This window comes from Staurois parvus, unplaced genomic scaffold, assembly GCF_062004578.1.
Source record: "Staurois parvus isolate SC_StPar_1 unplaced genomic scaffold, SC_StPar_1.0 ptg001879l, whole genome shotgun sequence".
In the NCBI taxonomy this organism is placed as follows: Eukaryota; Metazoa; Chordata; class Amphibia; order Anura; family Ranidae; genus Staurois; species Staurois parvus.
In genome coordinates, this window is record NW_028319675.1 from 535,107 (window position 1) to 557,126 (window position 22,020).

At 42.3% G+C, this 22,020-nt stretch overlaps 1 protein-coding gene across 1 annotated transcript; it reads right to left on the reverse strand.

The window, feature by feature from the left end:
• On the reverse strand, positions 1–16,734 carry LOC149433914 (uncharacterized). Its single transcript, XM_089664297.1, has 5 exons — positions 16,645–16,734; positions 15,760–16,092; positions 12,814–12,843; positions 9,855–10,169; positions 1–2,163 (listed from the first exon to the last, which is right to left on the reverse strand). The coding sequence occupies exons 1-5, from the start codon at positions 16,727–16,729 to the stop codon at positions 2,051–2,053; spliced, it is 876 nt and encodes a 291-aa protein (XP_089520423.1). The 5' UTR covers positions 16,730–16,734; the 3' UTR covers positions 1–2,050.
• Between the last annotated feature and the right edge of the window lie 5,286 nt (positions 16,735–22,020).

A 22,020-nucleotide genomic window follows, 5' to 3' on the forward strand; every position in this document is an offset into this window, starting at 1 on the left:
AAAATACAAACAAATTTATTTTTAGTGCTAACACAATATTATTATTATTATTATTATTATTATAATACAGGATTTAACAGTTTGCTCAGCGCTTTACAATATAAAGGGAGACAATACAGCAACAATACAGTTCAATACAAGAGGGATAGGAGGGTCCTGATCCTGGGAGCTTACAATCTAATACTCACTTTTTTGGATAATATAAAATATAATATTGCGTTGAGTAGATAGACACCAAACATGTCAAGTCTTAAACTTGTGCGTGACAGTGAAATCTGAAAAAACTGCGCTTCCCCAAGTCGTCCATAAGTGATGATTTAAAAATCTTTACAGATTATTGGTTTAGAGTCGACCATGAATTATCGCTCTAAATTTATTGCCATCAGTCTGACGTTCACAGCCATAGCTCAGCATTGTGCATTTGAATTGGGTTACATACAGGGGAGACAGTGGTGCGTTAATGTTTTTTTTAAATATAAATATGATTTTTTTATTTTTACAATTTTTTTTTTTTTTTTCTCTAATAAATGTTATTTCTATCATTAACAAGCTTCTAATGCCCATGGTGAGCAATTGCAGTAGAGGAGAGGAGCCCGTACAACGAGAGGTTGGAGGTCAGATTTATTGACTAGCAAATTAAATATTTCTCTAGTATGACATGTATGGTCATGACAATTTTTTTTTTGTATTTCCTGCTCAATTTTTAATAATTCATAAAGTGATTCCAACTTCTTTTTTCCTTTTTTTTTCTTCATGACAATATTATTTTTTGCATTTCCTGCTCAATTTTTAATACTTCATAAAGTGATTCCAACTTCTTTTTTCCTTTTTTTTTCTTCATGACAATATTATTTTTTGCATTTCCTGCTCAATTTTTAATACTTCATAAAGTGATTCCAACTTCTTTTTTACTTTTTTTTTTTCCTTCATGACAATATTTTTTTTGCATTTTCTGCTCAATTTTTAATAATGCATAAAGTGATTGCAACTTCTTTTTTCCTTTTTTTTTTTCTTCATAGCAATATTTTTTTTTGCAATTCCTGCTTAAATTTTAATAATTCCTAAAGTGATTACAACTTTTTTTTTTTTTTCATGACAATATTTTCGTTTTGGATTTCCTGCTCAATTTTTAATACTTCATAAAGTGATTACAACTTCTTTTTTCCTTTTTTTTTCTTCATGACAATATTTTTTTTTGCATTTCCTGCTCAAATTTTTAATACTTCATAAAGTGATTACAACTTCTTTTTTCCTTTTTTTTTCTTCATGACAATATTTTTTTTTGCATTTCCTGCTCAAATTTTTAATACTTCATAAAGTGATTACAACTTCTTTTTTCCTTTTTTTTATGACAATATTTTTTTTCGCATTTTCTGCTCCATTGTTAATACTTCATAAAGTGATTACAACTTATTTTTTCTTTTCTTTTTTTCTTCATGACAATATTATTTTTTGCATTTCCTGCTCAAATTTTAATAATTCCTAAAGTGATTACAACTTTTTTTTTTTTCATGACAATATTTTCGTTTTGCATTTTCTGCTCAATTTTTAATACTTCATAAAGTGATTACAACTTCTTTTTTACTTTTTTTTTTCCTTCATGACAATTTTTTTTGCATTTCCTGCTTAAATTTTAATAATTCATAAAGTGATTACAACTTCTTTTTTCCTTTTTTTTATGACAATATTTTTTTTCGCATTTCCTGCTCAATTGTTAATACTTCATAAAGTGATTACAACTTCTTTTTTCTTTTCTTTTTTTCTTCATGACAATATTATTTTTTGCATTTCCTCCTCAGTTTTTAATACTTCATAAAGTGATTACCACTTCTTTTTTCCATTTTTGTTTTTTTCTTCATGACAATGTTTTTTTTTTTGCATTTCCTGCTCAATTTTTAATACTTCATAAAGTGATTACAACATCTTTTTTCCTTTTTTTTTTCTTCATGACAAAATTTTTTTTTTTTGCATTTCCTGCTCAAGTTTGAATACTTCATAAAGTGATTACAACTTCCTTTTTTTTTTTCAGACCAGCTTGGAGAAACCTTTATCAGTTGGCTGTACACTCTGTCCCAATGTGGTGGAGTAATATAATCAAAGCGACAAGGAAAACACAACCTGACAATCCCAGATAGATTGCAGTAGATGTCGTTGAATCTTTTTCTAAAAAAAAAAAAAAAGACAGTTAAAAGAAAACAGTTACAAAATCATGTTTAGAAATACAATGTAATTAATGGATAATTTAGCTATATATATATATATATATATTTTTTTTTTTTTTTTAACTACAATTTGAAACTTAAAATTTGAATTTAATTTGAAATTGAACCCGAAATAGTCTAATTATTATATAAAATATTATATATTTATATTTAGGTAACAGCGGTGCTAAAGTTCAGAACCTTGTGGTGCCTACAGGGGGCCTGGCCTGGTTGGAGGTGGCAGGCTCCTGCTGAGGGTCCCTGCAGCTAAGGCAGTGGGTGGCTCCGGGTGCCTAGCATTGCTCCTCTGTTGGATTAACCAGTAGGCACACCCCACCCCTGCCCATGGCTGCAACCATCCAATCGGCTGTTCTCCTCTAACACCAGATTGAAATCTGGTGTTAGAGAAGGACAGCCGATTGGATCGGTACAAGCCCCGGGTTCTACGATTCCGATAGCATCAGCTACTTACCTCTCTTCCTGTCATGCTCAGCTTGTCCTTTGGATTGTTGGTTGCTGACCATTGTCTTCCACCCTGACTACTCCTTTGGATTGCAACATGAACGTGACCTCGGACTGTCCACTGGATTACACTTGGTCACCTCCTGCCCTGACCTCGGACTGTCCACTGGATTACACTTGGTCACCTCCTGCCCTGACCTCGGACTGTCCACTGGATTACACTTGGTCACTTCCTGCACTGACCTCGTACTGTCTACTGGATTACAATTGCCTGCTACCTGCCTACTGGAATTATATTTGCTTCCTGCCCTGACCTCAGAACTGTCTGTTGAATTACACTTGGTCACTTCCTGCCCTGACCTCAGAACTGTCTGTTGAATTACACTTGGTCACTTTCTGCCCTGACCTCAGAACTGTCTGTTGGATTGAACTTGGTCACTTCCTGCCCTGACCTCGGACTATCTACTGAATTACACTTGTCTGCTACCTGCCCTGACCTTGGACTGTCTACAGGAATACACTTGGTCACTTCCTGCCCTGGCCTTGGACTGCCTACAGGAATAAACTTGGTCACTTCCTGCCCTGACCTCGGACTGTCAACTGAATTACACTTGCCTGCTACCTGCCCTGACCTTGGACTGTCTACTGGAATACACTTGGTCACTTCCTGCCCTGACCTTGGACTGTCTACTGGAATACTTTTGGTCCCTTCCTGCCCTGACCTCAGAACTGTCTGTTGGATTACACTTGCCTGCTACCTGCCCTGACCTCAGAACTGTTTATTGGACTATGCTTGTTCACTTCCTGCCCTGACCTCAGAACTGTCTGTTGGATTACACTTGGTCACTTCCTGCCCTGACCTTGGAACTGTCTGTTGGATTACACTTGCCTGCTTCCTGCCCTGACCTTGGAACTGTCTACTGAATTACACTTGCCTGCTACCTGCCCTGACCTTGGACTGTCTACAGGAATACACTTGGTCACTTCCTGCCCTGACCTCGGACTGTCTACTGAATTACACTTGCCTGCTTCCTGCCCTGACCTTGGAACTGTTTATTGGACTATGCTTGTTCACTTCCTGCCCTGACCTCAGGACTGTCTGTTGGATTGAACTTGGTCACTTCCTGCCCTGACCCCAGAACTGTCTGTTGGATTACACTTGTTTCCTTCTAACCCCGACCTCAGAACTGTCTGTTTGGTTATGCTTACTCACTACTTGTCCTGACGACAGAATTGTCTACTGGATTATGCTTGTTTATTCCCTGCCCTGACCTTGAGACTGTCTACTGGATTCCACTTGCTCATTTCCTGACCTGACTTTTGGACTGTCTATTGGATTATGGTTGCTCACTACTTGTCCTGACCTCAGAACGGTACTGGATTATACTTGCTCGCTACCTTCCCTGACCTCAGAACTGTCTATTGGATTATACTCGCTTTCTACCTGCCCTGACCTCTGAACTGTCTACTGGATTCCACTTGCTCATTTCCTGACCTGACTTCAGGACTGTCTATTGGATTATGCTTGCTCACTACTTCTCCTGGCCTCAGAACCATCTACTGAACCATCCCTGCTTGCTTGCTCCCTGCCCTGACCTTGGAGTTGTCTACTGCATTACACTTGCTTGATTCCATCCCTGACTGTCTATTGGATTACACTTGCTTGCTATCTTCCCTGACATCAGAACCGTCTACTCGATTACACTTGTTCCGTTCCTGCCCTGACCTCAGAACCGTCTACTGGATTACACTTGCTCGCTACTTCCCTGACATCAGAACTGTCTATTGGATTATGCTCGCTTGCTACCTGCCCTGACCTCTGAACGGTCTGCTAGATTCCATTTGCTCATTTCCTGACCTGACTTCAGGACTGCCTATTGGATTATGCTTGCTCACTACTTGCCCTGACCTCAGAACCGTCTACTGGATCATCCCTGCTTGCTCCCTGACCTGACACTTGCTTGCTACCTTCCCTGATCTTGGAACAGTCTATTGGATTATGTTCGTTTCTACCTGTCCTGACCTCTGAACTGTCTACTGGATTACACTTGCTCATTTCCTGACCTGACTTCAGGATTGCCTATTGGATTATGCTTGCTCACTATTTGCCCTGACCTCAGAACCATCTACTGGATCATGCTTGCTTGCTCCCTGCCCTGACCTTGTAGTTGTCTACTGCATTGCTCTTGCTTGATTCCATCCCTGACTGTCTATTGGATTATGTTCGCTTTCTACTTGCCCTGACCTTTGAACTGTCTACTGGATTCCACTTGCTCATTTCCTGACCTGACCTCAGAACCGTCCACTGGATCATGTTTGCTTGCTCCCTGCCTTGACCTTGTAGTTGTCTACTGCATTACGCTTGCTTGATTCCATCCCTGAATGTCTATTGGATTATGGTTGCTCACTACTTGCCCTGGCCTCAGAACGGTCTACTGGATTAAACTTGCTCGCTACCTTCCCTGACCTCGGAACTGTCTATTGGACAATGTTCGCTTTCTACCTGCCCTGAGCTCTGAACTGTCTACTGGATTCCACATGCTCATTTCCGGACCTGACTTCAGGACTGCCTATTGGATTATGGTTGCTCACTACCTGCCCTGACCTCAGAAATATCTACTGGATTATGCTTGCCACTGCCTATCTTGACCCAACACATTACCAGGACTCTGTTACCAGCCATAACCACCTTCTGCCAGAACAGCTTCAAGACTTCCTTGTCTCATTCACTTAGTCCTGGTGCCACCTGAACTGGAACATTGGGTTCTAAAACCCGAAGGGGCAACCAAGCACTGGTAGGACTTCCTGCCTTGAGGGCACAGGTAGGGGGTGCTAGAGGCAAAAGAAACTCTTGGCAGCTACTTCCTGACCTCGGCATCGAGCTGCTTGTCACCCTTGGATTCTGAATTAATCGATTGGCTCTCACAATCTCCTAAACCTCTTTCCTTCGATCCAGTCTATCATTGTCAACGATCTAACAGCTCCACCTCCTCTGTCCATCATTTCGAAAAAATATCATTCCAAGAAACGACATTTTTCCATGTTCCGTAAAAAGCAGAAGTCATTTGTTACAGTTCCTTTTTTTCCTCTGTTTTCTCTTTTTTTTTCCTCTTCTTTAGAAACATTTCCTGTTATTGTTCAGAAATATCTCACGAATTGTGCAATTTTCGAGACCCTTAAGGAAATGTCAGATTGTATGAGGCATTAACTGCGGGGGGTTGTAAAAAAAAAAAACCCAAAAAGCCTAAATTAAAAATGCAGTTTTTTACAGTATATCTAAAGTAAAAAAAAATTATTATTTTCCATATTTTCAAGTACAGCGGAGAAAATAAGTATTTGAACCCCTGCAGATTTTGTAAGTTTGCACTCTTACGAAGAATTAAAGGGTCTATAATTTTTATCATGGGTGTATTTTAAAGGATAGAGATAGAATATCAACCAAAAATCCAGAAAAAAAACACGCAATACAAATTTTATACATTTAGTTGCAGTTCAGTGAGTAAAATAAGTGTTTGATCCCCTACCAACAATAGTTCTGGCTCCCACAGACTGGCTATGTGCTCATGTGGTACGCAGATTAGTCCTGTCAAGGTACAAGGCTGGAATGGGCTACAAGACCATCAGCAAGAAGCTTGACATCTGTTGGAGCAATTATTTGCCAATAGAAAAATTACAAAATCACCATCAATCGCCCTCGGTCTGGAGCTCCATGCAAAATTTCTCCTCATGGGAGAAGGAGGATTGTGGGAAAAGTAAGGAATCAGCCCAGAACTACGTGGGAGGAGCTTGTGAATGATCTCAAGGCCAAAGAGCTGTCCAAGGATGTCAGGGACAAGATTGTAGACCTACACAAGGCTGGACTGGGCTACCAAACTATGGCCAAGCAGCTTGGTGAGAAGGTGACAACCCTTGGTGAGAAGGTGACAACAGTTGGTGCAATCATTCGCAAATGGAAGAAACACAAAACAAGTGTCAGTCTCCCTAGGTCTGGTGCACCATGCAAGACCTCACCTCGTGGAGTGTCAATGATCACGAGAAAAGTAAGGAATCAGCCTAGAACTACATTGGAGGAGCTTGTGAATGATCTCAAGGCCAAAGAGATGTCCAAGGATGTTAGGGACAAGATTGTAGACCTACACAAGGCTGGACTGGGCTACCAAACTATCGCCAAGCAGCTTGGTGAGAAGGTGACAACAGTTGGAGCAATCATTCGCAAATGGAAGAAACACAAAACAAGTGTCAGTCTCCCTAGGTCTGGTGCACCATGCAAGATCTCACCTTGTGGAGTGTCAATGATCTTGAGAACAGTAAGGAATCGACCCAGAACTACATGGGAGGAGCTTGTGAATGATCTCCAGGCAGCTGGGACAACAGTCATCAAACAAGCCACTGGTAATGCAATGAATTGAAATCCAGCAAGGTCCCCCTACTCAAGAAGGCACATGTACAGGCCCGTCTGAAGTTTGCCAATGAACATCTAAATGATTCGGAGAAGGATTGGGAGAACGTTCTGTGGTCAGATGAGACCAAAATTGAGCTCTTTGGCATTAACGCGACTCACCGTATTTGGAGGAAGAAAAATGCTGACTATGACCCTAAGAACACCATCCTCACAGTCAAGCACAGAGGTGGGAACATTATGCTTTGGGGCTGTTTCTCTGCTAAAGGTACAGGCCGTCTTTGCCGCATTGGATGAATGGGGCCGTGTATTGTAAAATCATGGATGAGAACCTTCTTTCCTCAGCCGAAACACTGAAGATAGGTTCATGGACGGGTCTTCAAGCATGACAAATGACCCAAAATATACCGCCAAGGCAACAAAAGATTGGCTCAAGAAGAAGCACATTAAGGTTATGGAGTGGCCTAGCCAGTCTCCAGACCTTCATCCCATAGAAAATGTATGGAAGGAGCTGAAACTTCGAGTTGCCAGGCAACAGCCAAGAAACCTTAAATGATTTGGAGAAGATCTGTAAAGAAAAGAGGACCAAAATCCCTCCTGAGATGTCTGCAAACTTGGGAATCAACTACGAGAAACGTCTGACCTCTGTGATTGCCATCAAGGGTTCCTCCACCAAGTACAGGAAATGTCTGACCTCTGTGCTCACCAAGAAGGGTTCCTCCACCGAGTACAGGAAACGTCTGACCTCTGTGCTCGCCAACAAGGATTCCTCCACCGAGTACAGGAAACGTCTGACCTCTGTGCTCACCAACAAGGGTTCCTCCACCGAGTACAGGAAACGTCTGACCTCTGTGCTCACCAACAAGGGTTCCTCCACCGAGTACAGGAAATGTCTGACCTCTGTGCTCGCCAACAAGGATTCCTCCACCGAGTATAGGAAACGTCTGACCTCTGTGCTCACCAACAAGGGTTCCTCCACCGAGTACAGGAAACGTCTGACCTCTGTGCTCACCAACAAGGATTCCTCCACCGAGTACAGGAAATGTCTGACCTCTGTGCTCGCCAACAAGGGTTCCTCCACCGAGTACAGGAAAGGTCTGACCTCTGTGCTCGCCAACAAGGGTTCCTCCACCGAGTACAGGAAAGGTCTGACCTCTGTGCTCACCAAAAAGGGTTCCTCCACCAAGTACAGGAAAGGTCTCACCTCTGCGCTCACTAAAAAGGGTTCCTCCACCAAGTACAGGAAACGTCTGACCTCTGTGCTCACCAACAAGGGTTCCTCCACCGAGTACAGGAAACGTCTGACCTCTGTGCTCACCAACAAGGGTTCCTCCACCGAGTACAGGAAACGTCTCACCTCTGTGCTCACCAACAAGGGTTCCTCCACCAAGTACAGGAAACGTCTCACCTCTGCACTCACCAACAAGGGTTCCTCTACCAAGTACAGGAAGCGTCTCACCTCTGTGCTCACCAACAAAGGTTCCTCCACCAAGTACAGGAAGCGTTTCACCTCTGTGCTCACCAACAAGGGTTCCTCCACCAAGTACAGGAAACGTCTCAGCTCTGCGCTCACCAACAAGGGTTCCTCCACCAAGTACAAGAAACGTCTCACCTCTGCGCTCACCAACAAGGGTTCCTCTACCAAGTACAGGAAGTGTCTCACCTCTGTGCTCACCAACAAGGGTTCCTCCACCAAGTACTAAGTCATGTTTTTCTTGGGGATCAAATACTTATTTTACTCACCGAACCGCTGCTCCCTTTAGAACATTCGTATCGTGTGTTTTTTCTGGATTTTTGGTTGAAATTCTGTCTCTATCATTTAAAATACACCTTTGATAAAAATTATAGACCCTTCATTTCTTTGAAAGTGGGCAAAATCTGCCGGGGATCAAATAATTATTTTGCCCGCTGTAGCTGTAAACCCCTTAGTGAAAAGTGTAGCTTATGGGGCCGCTGCACGCTATGGATGGAAGGAAAAAGATCACCCCACCGGGAAGTGAGGAGAGGGGAGCATGAGTCCGAGCCATTCGACACCAATACAAGTGAAGGGATGGATGCTGCTCAACCAACCCCAGGAATCCAATGTTGAGTAATGGCCTCAGCCGCCATTCTGGCCACATCCACTGACGTGTTTCGCCCTGCCCACCGGGGCTTGGTCACAGAGGTCCTGGAGGCTGGAGAGCAGGAGCCTAGGAGGGGGCCCAGATGGGAAGGGGCCTACCTCCGGAGCAAAACTCAGAACCTCATCGGCCCCTGGAGAGAGGACCAGCTAGAAGGACTGGTAGCAGCCACCAACCCATCCACTCACAGATGGAGGACTGAGTGAGTAGACCTACACCCCCTGGGCCGGTAAGAAGAAGGAGCAGTCTAGTGGGTAACTGGATTAGCTGCCTACAGACACTGAATTCCCTGTCCAGGGATTCCTCCAAGCAGCCAGATAAAGGAGTATCTGTGGTCTGGGGTGGTACATCTGGAGAAACTGGCAAGCTCTCCAAGAAGAGGACTTTTTTCTAGAGACTTGTACATAGTTCCCGGAAGTTGGCCTCAGTTACTATCCCCTTGGGCATCCCGTACGCCCCTTGCCCCATCCAAAGTCAATCCCCTACCAAAACTTCAAAGCAAAGCTGAAGGACTCTCTCCTGGATGCAAGTCTGTGTGAAGGAAACGTGTGATGCCTAGTTGTACAGGACTATAGAGGAACCCAAACTTCAGCGACTCCTAAGGGGGTAGTGCTGCAGCTGCCAAAGTGGAAATACCCTTTAAGACAAAAATGTTACAAGTCTCAGACTTACTTTGTAGCTTTACTTCAAAAAGTTGTGCGCAGTGATGTCTCCAGTCATCGGAATAAACCTCTGCTCTGAAGACCCGCTCATCGTTGGCGGTTATCCGGGACAACCGTAAAGATCCGTCGCTCGTGGCAGAAAGTCTATCGGCGTAGCAATAATTTTGCCGCTCCACCTGATCCGGCCTGGTGATGGCGATGTGATCGATATTATTAATATCCCACACAATAAATGCGACTCCTGAACGACTGGGAAGTTGTAGGGTAACAGTCTCCCCGAGGCGGTGAAATAATTGCTTTGTGCCATTACACGATTCTTTAGGTTCTATTAAAAGACAAAAAAAAGTTCCGTTAAATGGTTTATAAAATGCTCAAAAGCAGGGGTGGACTGACAACTCATGGGGCCCCCGGGCAATAGGGGATCATGGGGCCCCTGTGTCCTCGCCTACACTGAAACCACACCCAAAAAAGCCTATGAAAGGTACCAGGGACATCTCATGGGGCCCCCTACTGACCCCGGGCCCTCGGGCAGTGCCCAAGTACCCGCGTGGTCAGTCCTCCCCTGTTCAAAAGTTATTTCTAAGCACCCGTCAGTGTCACCCTGTTGTAAGGTCACCCCAGTCAAGTCAGTCGGGGTTCCAGGGTTCCATGTAGACTCGATTTATCATCTTGAGGAAAGGACCCTGCGTGGCCCCGAAATGTTGACTGATGTGACATGGGAGTAATAAAGAGTGTATGTGTTTGCAATGGAGTGCTGGAAACGTCTCATCGCTTCACTGAAGTGTGTCGCTGATACTATAGGCACCACCTGTAAGGAGTGCAGGCATCTTCTGGTTCAATATTTGTATCAAAATAGGTTTTCAGACGGCTGGATCTAGCCTATCTGATCTGGGGGTGCAGTGAGACAAAGTCAGGGGGGCACACACCCTACATCATGTGTCCCCATCAAAGTGCCCCCTTACATCAATGTCCCTTATAGAGCCCCTCCTCACATCAATTGATCTCATCAGAGTGCCCCCCTACATCATGTGTCCCCATCAGAGTGCCCCCCTACATCATGTGTCCCCATCAGAGTGCCCCCTTACATCATGTGTCCCCATCAGAGTGCCCCCCTACATCATGTGTCCCCATCAGAGTGCCCCCTTACATCATGTGTCCCCATCAGAGTTCCCCCTTACATTAGTGTCCCTAATATACAGTAGCCCCTCCTCACATCAGTTGTTCTCATCAGAGTGCCCCCCTACATCATGTATCTTCATCAGTGTTCCGCCTAATAGAGCCCCTCCTCACATCAATTGTCCTCATCAGAGTGCCCCCCTACATCATGTGTCCCCATCAGAGTTCCCACTTACATTAGTGTCCCTAATATAGCCCCTCTTCACATCAATTGTCCTCATCAGAGTGCCCCCCTACATCACGTGTCCCCATCAGAGTTCCGCCTAATAGAGCCCCTCCTCACATCAATTGTCTTCATCAGAGTGCCCCATTACATCAGGTGTCCCCATCAGAGTGCCCTCTTATATCAGGTGTCCCCATGAGAGTGCCCCCTTACATCAGGTGTCCCCATGAGAGTTCCCCCTTACATCAGGTTTCCCCATGAGAGTTCCCCCTTATATCAGGTGTCTCCATGAGAGTTCCCCCTTATATCAGGTGTCCCCATGAGAGTTCCCCCTTACATCAGGTGTCCCCATGAGAGTTCCCCTTACATCAGGTGTCCCCATCAGAGTTCCCCCTTACATCAGGTGCCCCCATTAAAGTGCCCCCTTACATCAGGTGTCCCCATGAGAGTGCCCCCTTACATCATGTGTCCCCATCAGAGTTCCCCCTTACATCAGGTGTTCCCATGAGAGTTCCCCCTTACATCAGGTGTCCCCATGAGAGTTCCCCCTTACATCAGGTGTCCCCATTAAAGTGCCCCCTTACATCAGGTGTCCCCATGAGAGTTCCCCCTTACATCAGGTGTCCCCATTAAAGTGCCCCCTTACATCAGGTGTCCCCATGAGAGTTCCCCCTTATATCAGGTGTCCCCATGAGAGTTCCCCCTTATATCAGGTGTCCCCATGAGAGTTCCCCTTACATCAGGTGTCCCCATCAGAGTTCCCACTTACATTAGTGTCCCTAATATAGCCCCTCTTCACATCAATTGTCCTCATCAGAGTGCCCCCCTACATCACGTGTCCCCATCAGAGTTCCGCCTAATAGAGCCCCTCCTCACATCAATTGTCTTCATCAGAGTGCCCCATTACATCAGGTGTCCCCATCAGAGTGCCCTCTTATATCAGGTGTCCCCATGAGAGTGCCCCCTTACATCAGGTGTCCCCATGAGAGTTCCCCCTTACATCAGGTTTCCCCATGAGAGTTCCCCCTTATATCAGGTGTCTCCATGAGAGTTCCCCCTTATATCAGGTGTCCCCATGAGAGTTCCCCCTTACATCAGGTGTCCCCATGAGAGTTCCCCTTACATCAGGTGTCCCCATCAGAGTTCCCCCTTACATCAGGTGCCCCCATTAAAGTGCCCCCTTACATCAGGTGTCCCCATGAGAGTGCCCCCTTACATCATGTGTCCCCATCAGAGTTCCCCCTTACATCAGGTGTTCCCATGAGAGTTCCCCCTTACATCAGGTGTCCCCATGAGAGTTCCCCCTTACATCAGGTGTCCCCATTAAAGTGCCCCCTTACATCAGGTGTCCCCATGAGAGTTCCCCCTTACATCAGGTGTCCCCATTAAAGTGCCCCCTTACATCAGGTGTCCCCATGAGAGTTCCCCCTTATATCAGGTGTCCCCATGAGAGTTCCCCCTTATATCAGGTGTCCCCATGAGAGTTCCCCTTACATCAGGTGTCCCCATCAGAGTTCCCCCTTACATCAGGTGTCCCCATCAGAGTTCCCCCTTACATCAATATCCCTAATAGAGCCCCTCCTCACATCAGTTGTTAGTAATGAATGGCATGACGGAAAATGTTACTTACCTGCAATTCTCGGGGACAAGCCTTTGTTTCCTGCAGATTAGAAGGATAGGAATAGTCGTTATTGCCGAGTGGGAAGAAGTCGTCCTGTGCAGCGAACTGTTTTCTGTTGTATCTAGAGGAGGTCGGCGTGTTGGGAAACATTGGTGATGCAATGACTGGGTTGGGTAGATGATTTGTGGAAGGGTTGTGTGGGGTTCCCATGTCTCCTTGATGGGGGGAAATAATCAGAGGCAGGAGGAAACAAGACCAGCGCTGGACTCTACCACTTGGATGGTGCTGGCTATGGAAGCCTGGACAATGGGGGCAGCTAAGCTACAGTGCCATGTATATGAAGGTAGGTGCATCCAGGACCACGGGAGGAACCCGGCACCTCCAGCACTGAATGTATCTAATGGCAAGGAGTGCCGAGGTGTGCTTGGGGATCTATTGTTGCTGGGGGGATCTTTTGATGAGGGAAAGGTCTATTGTTGCTGGAAGGTGTCTACTGTTGAGAGGGGGGTCTGTTGTTGCTGGAATGGGTCTATTGCTGATGGAGTGGGTCCATTGTTGCTGAAGGGGGTCTATTGTTGCTGGAGTGGGTCTATTGTTGCTGGAGTGGGTCTATTGTTGCTGGGAAGGGTCTATTGCTGCTGGAGTGGGTCTATTGTTGCTGGGTGGGGTCTATTGTTGCTGGAGTGGGTCTATTGTTGCTGGAGGGAGTCTATTGTTGCTGGAGTGGGTCTATTGCTGCTGGAGTGGGTCTATTGTTGCTGGAGGGGGTCTATTGTTGCTGGTGTGGGTCTATTGTTGCTGGAGTGGGTCTATTGCTGCTGGAGTGGGTCTGTTGTTGCTGGAGGGAGTCTATTGTTGCTGGAGGGGGTCTATTGTTGCTGGAGCGGGTCTATTACTGCTGGAGCGGGTCTATTGTTGCTGGAGGGGGTCTATTGTTGCTGGAGTAGGTCTATTGTTGCTGGAGGGGGGTCTATTGCTGCTGGAGTGGGTCTATTGCTGCTGGACCGGGTCTGTTGTTGCTGGATTGGGTCTATTGTTGCTGGAGTGGGTCTGTTGTTGCTGGACGGGGTCTATTGTTGCTGGAGTGGGTCTATTGTTGCTGGGAAGGGTCTATTGCTGCTGGAGTGGGTCTATTGTTGCTGGGTGGGGTCTATTGTTGCTGGAGTGGGTCTATTGTTGCTGGAGTGGGTCTATTGCTGCTGGAGTGGGTCTATTGTTGCTGGAGGGGGTCTATTGTTGCTGGAGGGGGTCTATTGTTGCTGGAGTGGGTCTATTGCTGCTGGAGTGGGTCTGTTGTTGCTGGAGGGAGTCTATTGTTGCTGGAGTTGGTCTATTGTTGCTGGAGCGGGTCTATTACTGCTGGAGCGGGTCTATTGTTGCTGGAGGGGGTCTATTGTTGCTGGAGGGGGGTCTATTGTTGCTGGAGTGGGTCTATTGTTGCTGGATTGGGTCTGTTGTTGCTGGAGTGGGTCTGTTGTTGCTGGAGTGGGTCTATTGTTGCTGGAGTGGGTCTGTTGTTGCTGGAGTGGGTCTATTGTTGCTGGATTGGGTCTATTGTTGCTGGATTGGGTCTATTGTTGCTGGAGTGGGTCTGTTGTTGCTGGAGTGGGTCTATTGTTGCTGGAGGGGGTCTATTGTTGCTGGAGTGGGTCTATTGTTGCTGGAGGGGGTCTATTGTTACCGGGGGTTCTTGTGTTGCTGGCAGCAGGGTATCTTTTTTACTGCTTTTTATGTTTTCTAGACAAACAGGGCAGCTGCCTAGGGCGCAGTGCCACAGCCACTGGTTTCCCAATTCACCACCATGGCCGGATCTAAGGGGGTGCTGGGATGGGCTACACCGCCCCCAGATTTAAGTTGTCCCCCCCCAGGTCGGTCTCTCCATGGATGCAGTGCCTGGACTCTGAGTGCCTTCACCCATCCCCTGGGACAAGGGGAGAGCAGCCTGGAGCAAGGAAGCCTGCGGGGGGGGGGGGGGGGTATGCTTAAAGCAGGAGAGGGGATTTGGGTGGGGGAATTATTCTGAGAATGGTTGGCTTTAGCTAGAGGAGGGATTTGGGGGACTTTATCCTAGGTGGGGGATCGAATGAAGGGGATTGGTGCTGGGAGGATTTGTGTTAGGCAAAGTGATTGGGGGAGGGGAGATTTGTCTTAGGAGGGGGGATTGGTGGGGAATTTATACTAGGACGGGGGATTGGGGAAGAGGGGAGATTTGTGCTACGAGGGGGGATTGGGGAAGGGGGGGGAATTTGTGTTAGAGGAGGGGATTGGGGAAGGGGGGGGAATTTGTGTTAGGAGGGGGGGTTGGGGAAGGGGGGGATTTGTGCTAGGAGGGGGGATTGGGGAAGGAGGGGGAATTTGTGTTAGGAGAGCGGATTGGGGAAGGGGGGGGGAATTTGTGTTAGGAGGGGGGGTTGGGGAAGGGGGGAGATTTGTGCTTGGAGAGGGGATTGGGGAAGGGGGGGATTTGTGCTAGGAGGAGGGATTGGGGAAGGGGGGGGGGATTTGTGTTAGGGGGGGTTGGGGAAAGGGGGAGATTTGTGCTTGGAGAGGGGATTGGGGAGGGGGGGAGCTTTGTGCTAGCAGAGGGGATTAAGGGAGGGGGGATTTGTTCTAGGAGGGGGGATTGCGGGAGGGGGGATTTGTTCTGGGAGGGGGGATTGGGGGAGGGGGGATTGGGGGAGGGGGGATTTGTTCTAGGAGGGGGATTGGGGGAGGGGGGATTTGTGCTAGGAGGGGGGATTGGGTCAGGGGGGGTTGGGGAAGGGTGGGATTTGTGCTAGGAGGGGGGATTGGGGAAGGGGGGATTTGTGCTAGGAGGGGGGATTGGGGAAGGGGGGATTTGTGCTAGGAGGGGGGATTGGGGAAGGGGGGATTTGTTCTGGGAGGGGGGATTGGGGTAGATATGGCAATGTATGGGGATATATTTGGGTATACAGTATGAAGTAGAGAACTCACCGCTGATCCTGAGATCATACAATTGAGCACAGATGTATTTCTTTTCATGGGTGAATAATTCCGCTCGGTAGATCCGGATGTCATTGGAGGACAGAGTGGAGATCACTAATGATCCGTCCTTTAATTTGGACCTCAGTCTGCCGGTGTAGTCAGCTCCGTGATCTCCCAGCTCCAAGGGTTGGCCCGGCTTTGTGGTGGCGATGAGGAACTTTTCATACCCCCAGGAGACAGAAGTGAGGCGGACATTCTTCAGGTCCAATTGTAGAACCACATCTGCACCGGCCCCAACAGAGAGACTCTTCATGGGGCCACAGGCCTGCGCTAAGGGGACACCTACAGTAAAAAGAAGAATTTAATGATGATATTTGTTTTATATAAACTTCTGGATGTCTCATCTCGGCACCAATGACCACCAGCCGCCCATATTGAAGAAAAATATATTTGAAATACTGCAATTTTGGCCGTATTCAATATATTTCAATAAATAAATATATATATATATACACACTGCATGTTGAAATTCGTTTTTATTACAAAATATATGAAAAATATTTTTTAAAAATAAATTTCAAATATACTGTATGTCTTTAAAAAATTCAAATCTACATTTTTGGAATGCATTTAAAGATATATGTAAAAATATATGTTAAACTGACTTTTTTATAGGTTAAAAAAAAAATCTGAAAAATATATTTTAAAAAAATATATTTTAAAATATATATATATATTTAAATATATTCTTCAGATTTTTTTCAACATGCAGTGTGTGTATATATATATATTTTTTTTTTTTATTATTTATTTATCTATATTTTTATTTATATTTATTTATTTTTTTTATTTTTTTTTTAAGAGTTTAATAAAAAAAAACAGAAAACAACTTACATGCCCATGGATATATAACAAAGCACCAGCAGATGAAAAAGCAGACCTTCATCTTTCCGTGTGATGTTCTGACTGCCGGGAACATCTGAGGTTTTCACACTTCCTCAAGGACGGCGACCACATACGTAAAAAACAGAAATTTATGCAAGATTTTACCCTGCAGCCAACATCCTGTTTCTTGAACCTCCCGTTCCTCACGCCCACTCTCAATGTTCACTCACTGTATTTGCACCCGACCACATTTGTCAACAACCTCACTTTTTTTTTTGCAGCCAACAAAATTTCGCTTCAGTGGATGCTGATATTTGACATGGATTTTTATTAAATGTAGAAGTAATATTTTAAAATAAATATTAAAATAATTTGGACAACGTCTGAGTAGAGTAAAATTAAAAATTAAGGTGAACCAAATTTTTTTTTTTTTTTTTGGAGCCTGGTTTGGATTTCCAGCAACTTCAGCTGGACTTCCCTTTGGATGTTCACGAATATTTTAAAAAAAATTTGGCTGAACTATGACTGATTGGGAAAGAGTTCAGAATCTCACTCTTCCTATCAAGATAATTTATTTACTTCTGGAAATTGAACAAAATTCAGAAAATTTCTGAGTAGAGTTGCTCTAAAAATTAAGATGGCGTTTTTTGGAGCCTGGTTCAAATTTCTGTTGACTTCAGCTGGAATTCCCATTGGATGATCATGAATTTTTTTAAAAAAAATTAACTTCTGGAAATTTAATAAAATTCTGAAAATTTCCGAGTAGAGTTGCTCTAAAAATTAAGATGGCATTTTTTGGAGCCTGGTTCAGATTTCCGTTGACTTCAGCTGGACTTCCCTTTGGATGTTCATGAATTTTTTACAAAAATTTGGCTGAACTATGACTGATTTGGAGACAGTTCAGAATCTCACTCTTACTATCAAGATAATTTAAATAATTCTGGAAATTTAACAAAATTCAGAAAATTTCTGAGTAGAGTTGCTCTAAAAATTAAGATGGCGTTTTTTGGAGCCTGGTTCAAATTTCCGTTGACTTCAGCTGGACTTACCATTGGAGGTTCTTCGCTTTGGATGTTCATGAATTTTTTTTTATTTTTTGGCTAAACTATTCATGCATTAAAAAAAAATTGGTTGAACTACGACTGATTTGGAAACAGTTCAGAAGCTCACTCTGTAAAATTTCTCTAAAAATTAAGATGGCCTTTTTTGGAGCCTGGTTCAAATTTTCATTGACTTCAGCTGGACTTCCCATTGGAGGTTCTTCGCTTTGGATGTTCATGAATTTTTTTTTTTAATTTTTTGACTAAACTATTCATGAATTGAAAAAAAAAATTTGTTGAACTACGACTGATTTGGGGACAGTTCAGAAGCTCACTCTTCCTATCAAGATAATTTAAATACTTCTGGAAATTGAACAAAATTCAGAAAATTTCTGAGTAGAGTTGCTCTAAAAATTAAGATGGCGTTTTTTGGAGCCTGGTTCAAATTTCTGTTGACTTCAGCTGGAATTCCCATTGGATGATCATGAATTTTTTTTTAAAAAATTAACTTCTGGAAATTTAATAAAATTCTGAAAATTTCTGAGTAGAGTTGCTCTAAAAATTAAGATGGCGTTTTTTGGAGCCCGGTTCAGATTTCCGTTGACTTCAGCTGGACTTCCCTTTGGATGTTCATGAATTTTTTACAAAAATTTGGCTGAACTATGACTGATTTGGAGACAGTTCAGAATCTCACTCTTCCTATCAAGATAATTTAAATAATTCTGGAAATTTAATAAAATTCTGAAAATTTCTGAGTAGAGTTGCTCTAAAAATTAAGATGGCGTTTTTTGGAGCCTGGTTCAAATTTCCGTTGACTTCAGCTGGACTTACCATTGGAGGTTTCTTCGCTTTGGATGTTCATGAATTTTTTTTTTATTTTTTGGCTAAACTATTCATGCATTAAAAAAAAATTGGTTGAACTACGACTGATTTGGAAACAGTTCAGAAGTTCACTCTGTAAAATTTCTCTAAAAATTAAGATGGCGTTTTTTGGAGCCTGGTTCAAATTTTCATTGACTTCAGCTGGACTTCCCATTGGAGGTTCTTCGCTTTGGATGTTCATGAATTTTTTTTTTTAATTTTTTGACTAAACTATTCATGAATTGAAAAAAAAAATTTGTTGAAGTACGACTGATTTGGGGACAGTTCAGAAGCTCACTCTTCCTATCAAGATAATTTAAATACTTCTGGTAATTGAACAAAATTCTGAAAATTGCTGAGTAGAGTTGCTTTAAAAATTAAGATGGTGTTTTTTGGAGCCTGGTTCAAATTTCTGTTGACTTCAGCTGGAATTCCCATTGGATGATCATGAATTTTTTTTAAAAAAATTAACTTCTGGAAATTTAATAAAATTCTGAAAATTTCTGAGTAGAGTTGCTCTAAAAATTAAGATGGCGTTTTTTGGAGCCTGGTTCAGATTTCCGTTGACTTCAGCTGGACTTCCCTTTGGATGTTCATGAATTTTTTACAAAAATTTGGCTGAACTATGACTGATTTGGAGACAGTTCAGAATCTCACTCTTCCTATCAAGATAATTTAAATAATTCTGGAAATTTAACAAAATTCAGAAAATTTCTGAGTAGAGTTTCTCTAAAAATTAAGATGGCGTTTTTTGGAGCCTGGTTCAAATTTCCGTTGACTTCAGCTGGACTTACCATTGGAGGTTCTTCGCTTTGGATGTTCATGAATTTTTTTTTATTTTTTGGCTAAACTATTCATGCATTAAAAAAAAAAATTGTTGAACTACGACTGATTTGGGGACAGTTCAGAAGCTCACTCTTCCTATCAAGATAATTTAAATACTTCTGGAAATTGAACAAAATTCAGAAAATTGCTGAGTAGAGTTGCTTTAAAAATTAAGATGGTGTTTTTTGGAGCCTGGTTCAAATTTCTGTTGACTTCAGCTGGAATTCCCATTGGATGATCATGAATTTTTTTTAAAAAAATTAACTTCTGGAAATTTAATAAAATTCTGAAAATTTCTGAGTAGAGTTGCTCTAAAAATTAAGATGGCGTTTTTTGGAGCCTGGTTCAGATTTCCGTTGACTTCAGCTGGACTTCCCTTTGGATGTTCATGAATTTTTTACAAAAATTTGGCTGAACTATGACTGATTTGGAGACAGTTCAGAATCTCACTCTTCCTATCAAGATAATTTAAATAATTCTGGAAATTTAACAAAATTCAGAAAATTTCTGAGTAGAGTTTCTCTAAAAATTAAGATGGCGTTTTTTGGAGCCTGGTTCAAATTTCCGTTGACTTCAGCTGGACTTACCATTGGAGGTTCTTCGCTTTGGATGTTCATGAATTTTTTTTTATTTTTTGGCTAAACTATTCATGCATTAAAAAAAAAAATTGTTGAACTACGACTGATTTGGGGACAGTTCAGAAGCTCACTCTTCCTATCAAGATAATTTAAATACTTCTGGAAATTGAACAAAATTCAGAAAATTGCTGAGTAGAGTTGCTTTAAAAATTAAGATGGTGTTTTTTGGAGCCTGGTTCAAATTTACGTTGACTTTGGCTGGACTTCCCATTGGAGGTTCTTTTCTTTGGATGTTCATGAATTTTTTTTTTAAATTTTTTGACTAAACTATTCATGAATTAAAAAAAAAATTGGTTGAACTACGACTGATTTGGAGACAGTTCAGAAGCTCACTCTGTAGAAATTCTCTAAAAATTAAGATGGCGTTTTTTAGAGCCTGGTTCAAATTTTCATTGACTTCAGCTGGACTTCCCATTGGATGTGCATGAATTTTTTTTTAACAATTGTCTGAATTATGACTGATTTGGAAACAGTTCAGAATCTCACTCTTCCTATCAAGATAATTTATTTACTTCTGGAAATTGAACAAAATTCAGAAAATTTCTGAGTAGAGTTGCTCTAAAAATAATAAGATGGTGTTTTTTGGAACCTGGTTCAAATTCCCATTGACTTCAGCTGGACTTCCCTTTGGATGATCATGAATTAAAAAAAAAAAAACTAATTAACTTCTGGAAATTTAATAAAATTCTGAAAATTTCTGAGTAGAGTTGCTCTAAAAATTAACATGGCGTTTTTTGGAACCTGGTTTAAATTTCCATTGGCTTCAGCTGGACTTCCCATTGGATGTTCATTAATTTTTTTTTAAAAAATTAACTTCTGGAAATGTAATAAAATTCTGAAAATTGCTAAGTAGAGTTGCTCTAAAAATTAAATGTCGTTAGACTTGGACCAGATTTTATGAATTCATGATGAATGTCCAGTCTGATTTCCAATGTTATTTTTGGTGGATCCAGTTTCCAAAATATTTGTTGACCTGATTAATTTTGCAAATTTATTTTGTATTTTTGGCATTTGTTTCATATATTCGTTGGTCCAAGTGGATTAGAAAAAATGTTGCAGTTTTTTCGGAAGTTTTTTTATATTTACTATATTACAACTTACGACTTAGTACCGATGCAACTGGATCTCCATCAAAGCAAGGCAGCTGGAGTCTTCCCAAGAGGAGACCGGCGATGGCAGCCATATTTGTTTTGTATTAATTTCCTCTAAAATTTCAGTAAATAAAAAATTTGTGCAATGTCTTCTCACTGATTATTTATTAAATTTTGTTTTTTTTTTGAGTACCTGGCATGAATTATTATATGTACCGTAGATGATTGACTGGAAAGTCTAAATAGAGAGCTGAAAGTCTTAGTCAAGCAAAATTGTAAATATTAGCACCTCTGATAATGAAATATTATTTTGCAGCACACCGCGGTTTGGCAACGCAAAAAGGATTTGCAAAAAAAAAAATGCCACGTAACCGGAGGAAGGAATGAACCACAAAAATTATGATTCAGCTGCTGCTGAGAGCCATCCTATATGGAAGAGAAATATATTTTCAATATATTTAGAAAAAGAAATGATACATGCAACATTTATTTACAATATATTGGCCTACAGGAATATATTTTAACGCGTCTTCCAAAAATGTAGATTAAAATATATTTTCCAAAGGCATATATTTAAAATATATTTTTTCAAAGGCATATATTTAAAAATATATTTTCCAAAGGCATATCTTTAAAAAATATATTTTCCAGAGGCATATATTTAAAAAATATATTTTCCAACGGCATGTATTTAAAAATATATTTTCCAAAGGCATATATTTAAAAAATATTTTTTCAAAGGCATATATTTAAAAATATATTTTCCAAAGGCATATATTTAAAAATATATTTTCCAAAGGCATATATTTAAAAAATATATTTTCCAAAGGCATATATTTAAAAATATATTTTTTCAAAGGCATATATTTAAAAAATATATTTTCCAGAGGCATATATTTAAAAAATATATTTTCCAAAGGCATATATTTA

Excerpts from the sequence above, each read along its gene's own strand:
- LOC149433914 (XM_089664297.1), bottom strand. The coding sequence starts at position 16,729 with ATGTTCCCGGCAGTCAGAACATCACACGGAAAGATGAAGGTCTGCTTT. Across the intron at positions 10,170-12,813 it reads CTTGTCCCCGAGAATTGCAG|AACCTAAAGAATCGTGTAAT; the intron begins GTAAGTAACATT and ends GTCTTTTAATAG. Across the intron at positions 2,164-9,854 it reads TTTTGAAGTAAAGCTACAAA|AAAAAGATTCAACGACATCT; the intron begins GTAAGTCTGAGA and ends TTTTTTTTTTAG.